Genomic DNA, 14,857 nt, shown 5'->3' with positions numbered 1-14,857 from the left:
TCTGTGTAACATGCACCTCTATATGGTGAGTTTATAAATAGAGCAACATTAGTTTTATGATGCTTATGCATTTGTGCTTTGCTGCATTATATGGTGAATGTAAATAATATATTGCTATGAATATTTTTGCAGACAGAGAGTGTACTGCTAGCAGAGAGGCAAAGATTTGAAAAGGAACAAAATATACAGTTGAGAAATCAAGTAGCTCAGTTGTTGAAAGTAGAACAGGATCAGAAGGTACAGTTGGAAGAGCGGACAGCAAAAATTCATTTCCTTCAGGTAACTTTTACAAAATACCAGCTCTTTTTTTTTGTCAAATCTATGTAACTCAATACTCTAGGCAATTTTTATTGAAGAAAAATGCCTAGCATGATTATTTTGACTTCATAGGGCTTGTGGTGTCTTTCTATTCCCCTAGTTGTCTCCTTTAGATATCTCAATATTTAGGTGGACAATAAAACTATTGGCTGATTCTGCTGAATGCATTTATAACTTTATATCCCTCGCTGATAGGCCTGATGATGTAATGTACTTACATATATATATATATATATATATATATATATAACAATGATAAACTCTTTTAATTAATCACCAAAGGTCAGAACTATTCACATTTGTGACGAGTCAATGATGTGGTATATTTGTTGTGACAAGATATCTTGCAAATCATCATTCCCCCCAGGATCATACAATTGACTGCTCGATGGTTCCAGAGGACTCCAACACCGTGCCAATGCCCAGTTTGCCCCCATCGCCCTTGGCCACGAGACTTAGGAGACCTTGACATCATCGGCCTCATTGTCTGATCCTTCTCTCTCTCTCTCTCTTGACTGGTTCTTGGGTTGGGATGTCTACCTTTCTGGTCTTGTACATACTGTGTTTTGTATCACCCTACCTTTGTCATGGTTTTGTTCATATGATTATGATGTTATACTTATGTAGGTTTCTTTCTTTGCATTATTTTCAGCACTTTCTAGGAGTTGTTTTTGCACTCCCACATTGTATTATATTGGTTGCACTCTTCAATCCCATTGCCCACCTTTTTTTTGTAACCACAAGAGTTAGCAACTGGGTTGGGCTCGTACTCGTTTGAAACAAGGTCAATTCTTGTTGAGAAATCTAAGGGAAGCTAGATTAGGTGACTTCTCTTACTTAATAACTGCTTGTGGTGTAATTTTTCTTAACTTGATTAGCTTCTTCTTTCACTTGATTATTATTAGTATTCTCTTCATCAAACAGTTACCAAACCATGAAGAACAATAAGAGTAGAGGACACAAGATATATGCAAGCAGCCAGGGGCAAAACCTCTCCAACTGAGAGGAAAACCCACAAGAATTCTTCTCTTCTTATAGAACTTCAATTGACGAATTACAAGACCTATGACCCTTGACCAAGGCCCTCCAAGACCAAGTCAAATATTTCCTCCTTTTCAGCAACTTGACCTCAAGAAATTCTACAATTTTGTTTCCTAGCAGATTCTTCTACAAATTCGACCTCCCCAACAAATTCTTCTGCAATTTCGACCTCCTTGCAAATTCTTTTGCAACTTTGACCTCCCAACAAATTCTTCTGCAGAAACCCTAGCCTTTGCACATGTGGAACATAATGGTATATTCTTCTTCTTTTCCTCTTCTCTTGAGATGATTCTCTCTCCTAGAGAACTTCGCTTGCAAAGTGTCCTTCTTGATGCCCTAACTTGACTTTTGCAACTTGGCCTTTTCTTGTTGCAAGAAGTATCCTAATTCCTTCGCACGTGTGGAGAGAAATAACCCAAAACCAGTCCAAAAGATGCTTCACTCTTCCTTCCTTTCCTTCGCTAGGTATTAGGCTCCTTCTCTTAGATTGAACTTCTCGATGCTTGAGTAAGTGTCTTCCAAGCGAGGTCTTCTTTATATAGGCTTCTCACCCATGCTAAGAGGCCGACTTGACATTGCTCTTAGGCCGACATGTCACCTTATGTAGGCCGACTTGAACTTTGCATCATGACAAGGTCTTGGAGGGTCTTTTGACTCAAATAAATTATTTTTACAATATGTAACACACCCAAGAAGGGTCTTTCATACATGACAATGACTTTCTTGACTTGTAGACTCAATGACAAGTCCTAGAAGCTCTCAATGGGAGCTTGACCTATAAAATAAATTTCCTTGAGCATGAAACCCATGTCTCGAGAATAACAATAAATTTATTTTTCTCGTTACATTAAATACATAAAATCATGGTTACATATGTCATTATGAAGACCGAACCTAGTTACATATTTCAACACTCCCTCTTAACTAGGGAGGTATTCATAATCCATACAAGGTACATGGGCATTCTCAATCTGAAGAATTCTCATAATAGTTGGATTGGTAAGCCATCTATTTGCATCATACCAACCAAGATTGTCACATAGTAAGGCCTTGACTAGCAACTCTATCTCTCCACAAGATTAGAGCACAATGTTGGTGAGACCAATGACTAATAGACACCATCATCATTGTCTCTCAAGGTACATATCCCACCTGGGTGTTCACAGGGTATGTCCTTCCAAGAATATTCTTATCTTGGATTCCCAGTCCTCAAAGAATATCGGTCCTCTTCAACTACTCTTATCTTGGATGCCCTACCACATTCTCAAAGAGTATTGGATGCCAGATCCTTACCCAATCCTCCATTCTTTCTTCTCAATATGAAGACAAGAATGATGTGGCTATCTCTGCCTCTTAACTAGGGAAGATATACCCATTCCCATGAAGGAATGTATCCATTCCTATAAAAGGAATGTACCCAAGCTCCCTCTTATCTAGGGACTTGTCCAAGGTCCCTCTTAACTAGGGACTTACTTTATGCTCTTTGGTGTAGTTCATGATACTATCAGTTGCTTGTGGGGCTCCTTCTTTTGATGTCATGAAGTTCATCGTTTTCATTATAGAGCTTGGATCATTTGTAGGGCATCGGCCATCCATCACTTTCCTTCACGAGCTACATCAGTCATGTCATCCTTTACTTCATTGGAAAGTGATCTTCTAGTCCACATATGGTTTTTCTTCATACTGCTACCTTTTCCACGTCATGTTCATGATCTTCCATTCAATATCATGAGTGGTAGTTGTAGGTGACATCTACAACTCTCTTTAGGTAGCCCTGTATCAACCCATCTAGATGTTGTTCAAAAATAAAAAAAATGAATTATCAGTTCAAAGTTACCTTTTGTGATGGCCTTTCACCATGACATCTGTGTCTTGCAACATCAACATCTTGCACATTCATAAACACATCTCTAAGACTTGATATGCCAAGGGTCTCCTTTCTTTATAGACTATATCATGGTTTTCTTTTCTATGGAGATGTCATGATCAATTCATTTAGTCATCGCATGTTGTTTTCCTTTTTCTTACGTGACCATAGTTGCATCTTTCATGATTTCTTCTTTCTTCACATATTGCTCCGAGGAACTTCCATTGATAGTTCATCTTTATCAACTACTTCATATTCCATATGATGACATATTATGTTGATTTCATCCTGTCAATATGTGAATCATGATTTTCATGCATCTTTCCAAAGAAAGAGATCCCTTTTCTTTGATCTTGCACATGAGGTGGAGCATTTACCCATGCTATCTGCAACTATATGATAACATGACGTAATCTATCAAATATAGACATACCTCTTTTCTCCTTTTGGTCATCTAGACTTCCTTCGGTAACTTATTTTTTTTGATTGAAAGTACTTCAACTATCTTGACATGCTACACTCCTTTGTCATCATACCATCATCCTTTGGATCCCACACAAGGTGGAATGATCAGCTAGACATTTGCTTCTTCCAAGTAGAGGTGAACTTTCTAATGAAGATTCCAACTGAGGATCTTGATTTATCCTCATCCTGCAAATTCTCCTTCCTCATGATGATAATGTATGATGAATTCCTTCTATCATGCTAGATGACTTTCTTTCAACCATATGTACTATATATGCTTTCAATGAGGTTACCAAGAGCTACTTCCTTTAGATGATGACTGCTATATCCATGTAGACATCTACTTCAACTATTCTTTCAAGCTTCATTAATGATGTCATGAGATCTTGCTTCAATGGTATGCTTCTAGTATGATGCCATCTTCTATTAAGATGCCTCTTGTCATAATGCTTCTCACCTTGACTACCATGGTGGAGGTCTTTTCACCTCCCACTTATCCTTGCTATATACAAGAGAAACCCTAATAGTGAAGATTTATCCCTTTGGATTTCTTCTCATCAGGTTCTTCCACTTCTTTGGTGATATGAGCTTCATTTCTTTCTTTCCTCTTGTTGTCCTTCTTGAATTTCAGACAATTTCTCTTGTAATGCCCATATTCCTAATAGCCATAGCATTGGATCTTCGACATATCCTTTTTTTTTGTTATATTTTTGGAGGACCAAATTTTCCAAACTTTCCTTTTCTCTTAGCCATGGCAACAAATGCTTGAACTTGTTCACCTGGTCCCACTTCACTCTTTGCTTTTAACCTAGTTTCTTCGATCTTACATAATGACCAGAGTTCACTGAATGGGGTTTGTTCCTTCTTTCCATAGATACTTGATACAAAGTTGCCCCATTCATCAGGTAGTGCATTGAGCACAATTGTGGTCATCTCTTTATCGGACATTATTTCTCCCAACTCTTGTAGTTGGTCTTGTATTTCTGATACCCTCATGAAGTATGAGGCTATTCCTTCTTCCTTTGATATGTTCATCTTGTATAGCTTAGTTCTTAAGGATATGACTTCTCCAATGGTGCTTACAGAGAACAATTCTACTAACTTCTCGTAGATTTCTTTTGATGTCTCCAACTTTGCAACATAAGGTATGAGGGGATATTTAATGGATTCTATACAGATCCTTTGAGCCCTTATTTCCCCTTTCATATACTTGGCTAGAGCTTGAGCTTCTTCCTTTGGAGGTTTAGTGATTAAACCCTTAACATGTCCAACGACTTCATTTTCTATGAGTATCAAATCTGTGCTCTTCTTCCATGCAAGAAAGGTTGATGTCCCAACTAGTTTGTTGTTTTCCTTGCAAAATGAAGTCATTTTGATAGATTTAGACATAGATGTAAAGATACTTACTTGTGAAGATACTCCTTGATGACAATATCTTCAATTTGGTGCCTTCTCGATTTTGATGATGATGTTGATAAAATATGTCTTCCTTCAAAAGTGATGCTTAGATAAAAAATAGGGAGATCACCTTGATTCCTTTGATGATGATGACAATGCCTCTTCTTGCTTCCTTGGATGATAGTGTAGAATGAAGTTGCTTTCCCAAGGTGCTTCAAATGTAGGGTCTTCCTTTGTTTGAGTTGATGTCGGGACCTTGTGGTCTTCTTTCCTTTATGATGAAGATTGTAAGCTTCCCGAGAATACTTCAATTGGAAAGCCCTATCTTTGAATGAGCTAGAGTTTTGAGGTCTTATCTAATGCTCCTTAATTACTTTCTTCAAGATGATGAGAGGGCTAGTCCCTTTTGATGATTGATGCTCTTGATGTTTCCTTGATGATCTTCTTGTGCCTCGGCCCTTGAGTATTCTTCCTTGTGCTGCCTTTCCTTGAGGTAGTTACCTTAGCTCTGATACCATGTTGAGAAATCTAGGGCCAGCTAGATGAGGTGATTTGACTGATTTCTCTTACTTAATAACTGCTTGTGATTTTTTTATTTAACTTGATTAGCTTCTTCTTTCACTTGATTATTATTAGTATTCTCTTCATCAAACAGTTAACAAACCATGAAGAACAATAAGACAAGAGGACACAAGATATATGTGATCATCAAGGGCCAAACCTCTCCAACTGAGAGGAAAACCCACAAGAATTCTTCTCTTCTTATAGAACACTTAATTGATGAGTTACAAGACCTATGACCCTTGATCAAGACCCTCCAAGACCAAGTCAAATCTTTCCTTCTTTTCAGCTGCTTCGATTCCCAACAGATTCTTTTGCGGCTTCGACCTCCCCCAACAAATTCTTCTGCAACTTAGACCTCCAGTAATTTCTTCTGCAGAAACCCTAGCCTTTGCACATGTGGAAAATAATGGTAGATTCTTCTTCTTTTCCTCTTTGCTTGAGATGATTCTCTCTCCTAGAGAACTTGGCTTGCAAAGTGTCCTTCTTGATGCCCTAACTTGACTTCTGCAACTCGGTCATTTCTTGCTACAAGGGGTGTCCGAACTCCTTTGTACGCGCGGAGAGAAACAACCCAAAAACAATCCAAAAGATGCTCTGCTCTTCCTTCCTTTCCTTCGCTAGGTAGTAGGCTCCTTCGCTAGGAATTATTAAGTGAGATATATATAAAGAGAAAATATAAGGAAAAGACAAGAGGTATTCTCGATGCTTGAGTAAGTGTCTTCCAAGTGAGGTTGAGGTCTCCTTTATATAGGCTTCTCACTCATGCTAGGAGGTCGACTTGAGATTGCTCCTAGGCCAACATGTCACCTTGTGTAGGATGATTTGAACTTTGCATCATGACGAGGTCTTGGAGGGTCTTTTGACTCAACTTTGACTCAAATAAATTATTTTTACAATATGTAATATGCCCAAGAAGGGACTTTGATACATGACAATGACTTTCTTGACTTGTGGACTCAATGACAAGTCCTAGAAGTTCTCGATGGAAACTTGACTCATAAAATAAATTTCTTTGAGCATGAAACCCATGCCTCAAGAATAACAATAAATTTATTTTTCTCATTACATTAAATACATAAAATCATGATTACATGTCTTTATGAAGAGCGAGCCTAGTTACATATTTCAATAGTTCTCATCTTTACCACTCTACCTCTGGGGCCTACCAACTATCCTTTCTATAGATTGTTATGAATAAAAAATATATAAAATAATACAAATATTGTAAACAATAATAATAATAAATAATGGTTATTTAACTTGTAATTAGTTAATGAAGAGGTATGTCCCTAAGGACATGACCGTTAGTGAAGCGGTATCTGCCTAGGTATATAAGTAGACCCTCATTTGTAATCATCTCACTTGTATTCAAATATTATTATATAATATATTATTTGGCCCATGATGGACATTCTTATATATCAGATATTATTAGTATTTATCTGCGTATGTGAACATTGTTCGTTACATTGGTTTCAGAGAATTCTTCCGAGTATACAAACTTTGTTCATTACATTGCTATAAGAGCTGTTCAATCCTCTGGTCGCTTAACCGCCGCACAGAGCTAGTCTGATCTAACTTTTGGCCATCGAACTTTCATCAACCTGCTGCCGTCGTGATTAGAGCGTTTCACTATACAGGTTTGGAGTTTCTCCATTTTGTCGTTAGGCCTTTGGCCACTTTAAAAAAAATTAAAAATGAAAAAAATATTATTAAAAAACATTATATATTAAAAAAATCAAATATAAAGAAATGAAAAAAAATATATAAGAAAAAATAATGTCTATAAAAAAGAAGAAGTTAAAAATAAAAAAAATAAAAGAAAATAAAAAAAATAAAAAAAAGGAAAAAGGAATTTAGAAATTTGGGCTATAAAAAATATATATATATATTATAATTATAAAAAGAAGAAAAGAAAAGAAAGGTCAAAAGGCACTTCGCAACCATCACCTTCCACTTAAATCGTTAACCATTGACCCAAACAACCGTCACAACCTTTGTTGCATTTGGCCTCAGTACCACCGCAAACTCGAAATCACTACCGCTGGTCGAAGACTGGCTATTCACATTCACACCAACATCTACTTGCAACTGCCAAATTCTAGCCACCGTTGCCGACTACCAATTTTGTTCGCTCTGCTCAAGCAACAACCACCCGTGCCATTCCATGTCCACTCCGCTACCGTCCGTCTGACATCTTGCTACTTGTAGACAGGTCGCTTATGCCAGCTATCATCCATATTATCGTTCCCTACAGTAACAAATCTGTATCAATTGTTGTTTGTGTTTGTATGACTACCACATACACCATCGTCGTACCATCCTGTGCAATCACAACATTTCTTAGTTTGTATAGTCGACAATTTACACAATTGAATTTACCGGATTCATACAGTCACAACGTAAAAGTTAAGTGTTGTGTCTTGTATGGTCACATATCCATACAATTGCAATTAAAAAAAAAAATCGGCTCATCAAACCACATTATTTTTTAATCTTAAAATTGAATGTTCCAAAGGTGAACCCATTCATACCTGAGATATTATATTGTTGGAATAATAAAATATAGGAGAAACACTGAAACATTAGACAAACGTTATATGAAGTAAAAGAAAAAAAAGGTGATTAAGGTCCCCTTGAATTTTTTTATTTATAAAAATGGTATTTCATAAAGTGTCCCTTTTTGGAAATTTGTGGAAATTACAATTTGTTATAGCATAACGTACAAGGTGCATGAGAGTATTGAGTTATTTACCCATAATATATATATATATATATATATATATATATATAGAAAAGAACAATAAAAAGATGCCATTAAGGTTATAAAAAATACTATTTGAAGCAAAGGAATTATTAAGTGAGATATATATAAAGAGAAAATATAAGGAAAAGACAAGAGGTATTACTATAAAGTTGAAATGAGTTATCATTAAACCCTAAGGTCATTGGCGAACACAAAAGAAAATCCATTTTCGAAGAACAAAAAAATAAAAAAAATAAAAAAAATGGAAACTAGTGATGGAAGATTTCCTAAAACTTTTATGATGTGTGTTAATGCATTATTTAAAATCAAAGGGTCACTTCCAGGAAGGGATGTTATAATCTTTATCGATCCTACTCAAGATAACAATTACGCTAGTGCTAAATGTGCTAAGTTCTAACCAATTAGTGATTTTTGAATCGAACATAATTGAAATGATGGATTCAACGAATAATAAACAATATAACATAAGCAATTTACAACTAAGCATTGAAGACTATATTTTTGCCTCGCAATTCACTGATAAAATCTTATTTTGCGACAATAGTAATATAATTATGGGTTCACCCTGGATGGAATCACTAGGATCTTTTATTCTAAATATGAAAAAGAAGTGTTCTCACACAGAATGTCTAGGCACTGGGACAACGACTCAGATCGGGTGTTGTCACCCTGATCTGCAATCTCTCTGTTTAAGTTCTCCCTACAACAAGCTAAGGGGGGTAGACCCTATTGAAATGGAATGAATAAGAACTTAGTTGGGAACCAACCCGTTCGGGAGACATAGTGAAGCGATCAGGTACTTGATTAAGATTTAGCAAGACTTATAGGATTTGATTAAATTTAAACGATTGATACCAATGCTTTATGGAGTCAACAATCTTGCTAGGGAAATTAAGACCAAGTAATTGATTAGCAACCGTTGTTTGAATGAATAACTATATTATATGAAATGCAGATCCTAAAACTAATGTGAGATGCAGAAATCTTGGTTAATTTTAGTTAAATACCTATCTAAATTTTAACCCTTCGATCCTTTCTATATTGAGCCCGATTTCGTACTAATTGGCAGAGAGAAGATAAGGTGAAGCACACTAAGGTGTGATTAACGATACCTCTCCTGAAAATCTAACATACCTGGTGTCTCCGGCGTTGCAGAGAGCTGTGGCTCTGACGACTGCAAGGTCACTATTTTAAGTACTATTAAAAGTAGGCTTCTCAAGTAAACATGGATGGGTACCTATCTCTCTATCGACCAAGCTTATGCTTGGAAGTAAATTCTAATTATGCAGAACTATCTTGATATGCAAATACACGAGATGAGGTGAAGTTAGATTTGAGGATTAGAAATGCTTATGTCGCAAAAAAAGGCCCTTTAATCACCAAAATGAAATTTTCACTTCACTAGACAAAGATTTAAAGATAAACCCCTTAAAATATCACAATTAAACCGCAAGATTCAAATCTTCTTGATAAAATTATAGTTCACAAAAAATGAAAACTTCTTCACAATCTAAAACCAATGCCAATAGATGCTCAAAAATTCATTTTAAGAAACAAACGATATGCAATTTATCACAATTCCATGACAAAGCACTTTAATAATTACTCGAAATATTCACAAAATATTTAATATGCAATAAACATCAAATAATTCAAGTAATTAGATGACGTTTAGAGCTAGTTAAAATGATGAGCAATCTAAATAGATGTTCAAAATATAAGAAATTGCTCAAAACCTTAGCATGCAAAATATTCTAGCAATTAAATTTCGAAAATTTAAATACCATGAAGAACCATGAAATTCAAATGCTAAGCAATTCACAATCCTAGAATTAAAATGATTTTTCCTTAGTGACCCAAATCTAGAAAAAAATGTCAATTTCGTATGGTCAGCCTTTAGAGACGATTTAAAAATTATTTTCCTATAGTCAATCTTTAGAGACGATTTAAAAATTATTTGAACGTGTTCGACTATAGAGAAAAAATTTTAATACCACAAATTTTTCCTTTTAGATTTTACCCCTAACACAAAAAAAGACCAAAAAGGAACTTTAGATTAAAATTTAATTATTCCTTAGGCAAATTTTTAATGTGCTAAGTTTTATGAAGCAAATTTAATGTGGCAAATGATTAATTAAGTTTTTTAATGTGAGAAAAGTAAAAAATCAAAAGGGTTTAATAATTTAAATTTTTAATGGGCCAAAGGCCACATAAAAATTTAAATTTTTTAATGTGAAAGCACAAAGTCCTCTTTTGATTTAAATCTTTAGAAATATCAAAGTCACATTGATGATTATTTTTTAAATTTTTACTTTTTTGTTTCAAGCAAAATCAAAATTTCAAAAAATATCAAAATAAAAAAAGAAAAGCGAAGATTAAAAAATGAAGTTCAATTTCTAAAAGAAATCAAACTCATAAAAATAAAAAAGAATTAAAATTAAAATGTTTAAGTTTTCCCTTCTAAAAAAAAATCAAAACAAAAATTGAAATGAAAAAAAAGCAATAAAACAAAAGAAATCGAATTGTATAATAAAAATTTAACCCTAATGAAACTAAAACATAAGAAACAAATAAAAATAAAAATAAAGAATGAAATTGTTTAGGCTTTGTGTGTAGGTAGACTTGACGACGACAAAGGAAGGGGAAGATTTCAGGTTTTGACGCCGGCAGCAAAGGAGTGAAGCTCGAACTTCGACGCAGATTGCAGGCAAAGGATTCGAGGGAGAAACCCATGTAGATGAGCACGAATGGCATTGAGGGGGAATGATGCTATGGATCAAAAGGATGTGGAGCTCGAGGATGAGGAACAACAGGTCGAGGGATGGAGCCTTTTGCAGGTTGAAGGAGCTGCGAAGAGGGAGGCCACAACAACATATGGCAACGAAGAGGAGAAAGGAACTTGGCCAACCGACGAAGAAATGAAAGCTAAGAGAGCAGGGTTTGAAGGAGCCGCGGAGGTAAAAACACAGGTAGGGATGCCGCCTTCAGGAGAAAGGCAGTGTGCAGGTCTGCGAGAAGGAGGTAGTGATGGATAGAAAAGGAAAAACGCAGGCAACAAAGAGTATGGCTTAATTTTTTTTTTTTTTTTTTTCCAAATTTCCCTAGATAGGAGAAAAACGTAGTAGAAAATGGTAGCCCAAAAACCTAAAAAATTTCCTAGAAATTTTTGATCTTCTGCTAAAGATTTGTCCTTGAAACACTTGTAAAATTTTCAAGTCTAAATTTTGAAACCCTCAAACTGAAAATATTTTGGAATAATGCCCCTGCAAAATGATATTGAGGTCAGATCTTACCCTCTAGGGCCTAGATTTGGTTTCAAATAAAAATTTTCCTTGCCCGCACCTGCAAAAACGAAAACAAAACACACATAACCCATATATACAAAAATAAATAAAACCCTAGAAAACCAAGTCAAAAAACTATTTTTTTTTACAGATCTATGCACAAAGATGGTAGATCTATCAGATCTGAGGAGTATGAGTCCAACTCCGCTCCCAAATCTAATAATCTAAGGTTTTCAATAGCCAGATCTATCAATTTTTCACAAAATATTAATTTTTATTTTTGAAAATTTTGGAGAGGTACTAGCCCAAAAACACCCCACAGGAAAAATAATTTAACCTTAAGATAAGTCCAAGAGCTTATGTGAAGTAGGTTCTTCAAAAAATATACGTTGAGAGTTGGCTAGTCCAACCGAGAACTATCCCCAAATGTTCAACGAAAACTTGAAAGATCTCCTGCAAACACTAGATCAACCATCAAACCAAGTAGAGAAATAGAACAATAATGAAATTCTGAAGAAATAGAGATACCTACTACTTCGATCAAAATTAAGAATGTTACCCTAGATCCAACAAATTGAATAAGATATATGTATTCAGATTATTCTAAAAGAGCTATTGATTGATAGTTTTCACATAACATTTGGCAAAAATTAAAACAATGTTACCATAAATTTGTGAAGAGGAACACCACAACACGTTGAAACCCCAAAGACTTTTGCATTAATTCAAAAGGTATACAAGAGAGCTTGAGAACTCAGTACATGATTCAGAGATCGGATGAAAAAACACACTGACACTGACCTCTAATTTATAGGTAAAATCTCTAATGGCTAGTTGGCTTGATTCTTGTCAAATAAATCTCGATTGTTCATAAAGAATTAATTAATCTTTAATCATCACTGTCGATATTATTTAATTTTTGAGGAAATATCGAATTTATTATTTAATTGATTTTTCATTAAACTCAAAATTAATTATTTTGAGTTAATTTCCTCAAAAAATTGACTTTGACTTAACCATCAAGGCCCAAGGGTCCAATATTTATTTCCTCAATATTCCCTTGGAAGGGGACCTCCAAAAATTAACTTCTTTAAAACCCACGAATTTCACGTTTGGAGAAATTAATTTTACCTAGGACACAAAATTAATTAAATTTATGGCTTAGGATTTAATTTAATTTTGCTTGAAAATTTAATTAATTGACTTATGAAGGGATTAATATTATTTTCCAACCCTCTAATATTTAGCCATGGTGTCTAGCTATGAGGGACCATGCACTATATATTTTTTATATCAAGATTTTACAATTTAATACATAAAGGGGGAATACCCGTTCATTATAGACCCTCGACATTTACCCATTTCTGCGACACAAAATATGATCTAGTAGACCAAGTAATCTGTAATAAAATAATCTAGCCTATTAACTAGGATTATTCTCAAATTATTTTACAAAGACTCGATAAAAGACACTAGGACTCACTTAATATTTTGTCGACAAAATCCACCTTAGCTTTGCGGTGAGGTTGGAGGGAAAAACTCTGCCGATCATTTGTGTCTAGAAACACAAATGAATCAGTGAGACAAAAAACCACCTAAGGTAGAAATCGTCGTCAAAATATTATGCTTATCTAGGTTGTTACATATATGATGGTCTTACTAAGATTATTTACATTATAACCATGCAGAATGGGTTTACATATTTAACAAAACTGTCGGCTGATGATGAAATTGGAAAGGCGTGAACACTCGAACATGATAGATTGCTTTTGCAAAAAAAGGTGTGTACTGCTATGGGGTCATTGACACAAAGTTGTCAACATCTAGTTCTACTTGGGGACACTTTGCTTCATCGAAGGAATGTGAGAATCTATTATCTGCATCCAAGCAACACACAAAATTACATAAGTAGCGGTCCATTCAAATATCATCATATAACATTAAGCACATGAAATAAAAGCTCATCAATAATTTTATTAACATGAAAAGTAAATTTAATCCTGAAACAGAAATGAAATGCTAAAATGACAAGTTGTAGGGTTAGAAATACGATACAAAGGATGCCCCATGGCATAAGATGTTATCTTTGAAGAATAGCTTGAGTAATTGGCTGTTTGCAGGTTAGTCAAGTGGTTCGCCATCCAATTTGCTTAAGTGAAATGAATTTGGCCTTGCAATGCCTCGGATAATGTACAGTGCCAACCCCAAATTGTCGAATTTCTTATGTTTTCATGGTTTTTCATTCTTGCGATCGCAAAGAAGTACCATATCTCCAACCTGCAAAGATCTAGATCGAGATGATTTATCAAAGCTTTTCTTAATGTTAGATTGACTTTTACACATATTATCCAAAAGCTTTCCTACGAGTTTCATCCAACTCCACAATCTAATCAATCCTATTTTGATCCCTGTTGGGATTTGAAACGTTGACGGAAAGAATCATTTCCCTATGCAGAGGTGATACATGGAGTGAATTACTCGAAAAATTTGGGGTGAAGATAGCAAGAAGAGCTGCAGATATCTTGCAATTGAGCTCTTCTACTATCAACACTCAATAATAGTCTTGATGATGGATCCCTGTTGGGATTTGAAACGTTGACAGAAAGAATCATTTCCCTATGCGGAGGGGATACATGGAGTGAATTACTCGAAAAATTTAGGGTGAAGATAGCAAGAAGAGTTGCAGATATCTTGCAATTGAGCTCTTCTACTATCAACACTCAATAATAGTCCTGATGATGGATCCCTGTTGGGATTTGAAACGTTGATGGAAAGAATCATTTCCCTATGCGAAGGGGATACATGGAGTGAATTACTCGAAAGATTTAGGGTGAAGATCACAAGAAGAGCTGCAGATATCTTGCAATTGAGCTCTTCTACTATCAACACTCAATAATAGTCTTGATGATGGATCCTTGTTGGGATTTGAAATGTTGACGGAAAGAATCATTTCTCTATGCGGAGGGGATACATGGAGTGAATTACTCGAAAAATTTAGGGTGAAGATAACAAGAAGAGCTGTAGATATCTTGCAATTGAGCTCTTCTACTATCAACACTCAATAATAGTCCTGATGATGGATCCCTGTTGGGATTTGAAACGTTAACGGAAAGAATCTTTCCCTATGCGGAGGGGATACATGGAGTGAATTAC

The 14,857-nt window shown here is 35.2% G+C and overlaps 1 protein-coding gene across 2 annotated transcripts in view; it reads left to right on the top strand.

Annotated features, from left to right (window-relative positions):
* The window catches only part of LOC149262413 (kinesin-like protein KIN-14L), a 310,043-nt gene that overhangs the window by 79,197 nt on the left and 215,989 nt on the right, over nt 1-14,857 (top strand). For both annotated transcript variants that reach the window (XM_089424447.1, XM_089424441.1), the window contains exon 9: nt 133-279. In XM_089424447.1, the coding sequence (XP_089280573.1) occupies nt 133-279 (147 nt within the window). The remainder of the gene's footprint in view (nt 1-132; nt 280-14,857) is intronic.

Source organism: Pinus tabuliformis, chromosome 6 (genome assembly GCF_031772625.1).
Source record: "Pinus tabuliformis cultivar Carrire ecotype Pingquan chromosome 6, CPIR1, whole genome shotgun sequence".
Classification (NCBI taxonomy): Eukaryota; Viridiplantae; Streptophyta; class Pinopsida; order Pinales; family Pinaceae; genus Pinus; species Pinus tabuliformis.
The sequence above is the reverse complement of the archived record's forward strand: the minus strand, read 5'-3'. Positions and strand labels throughout refer to the sequence as shown.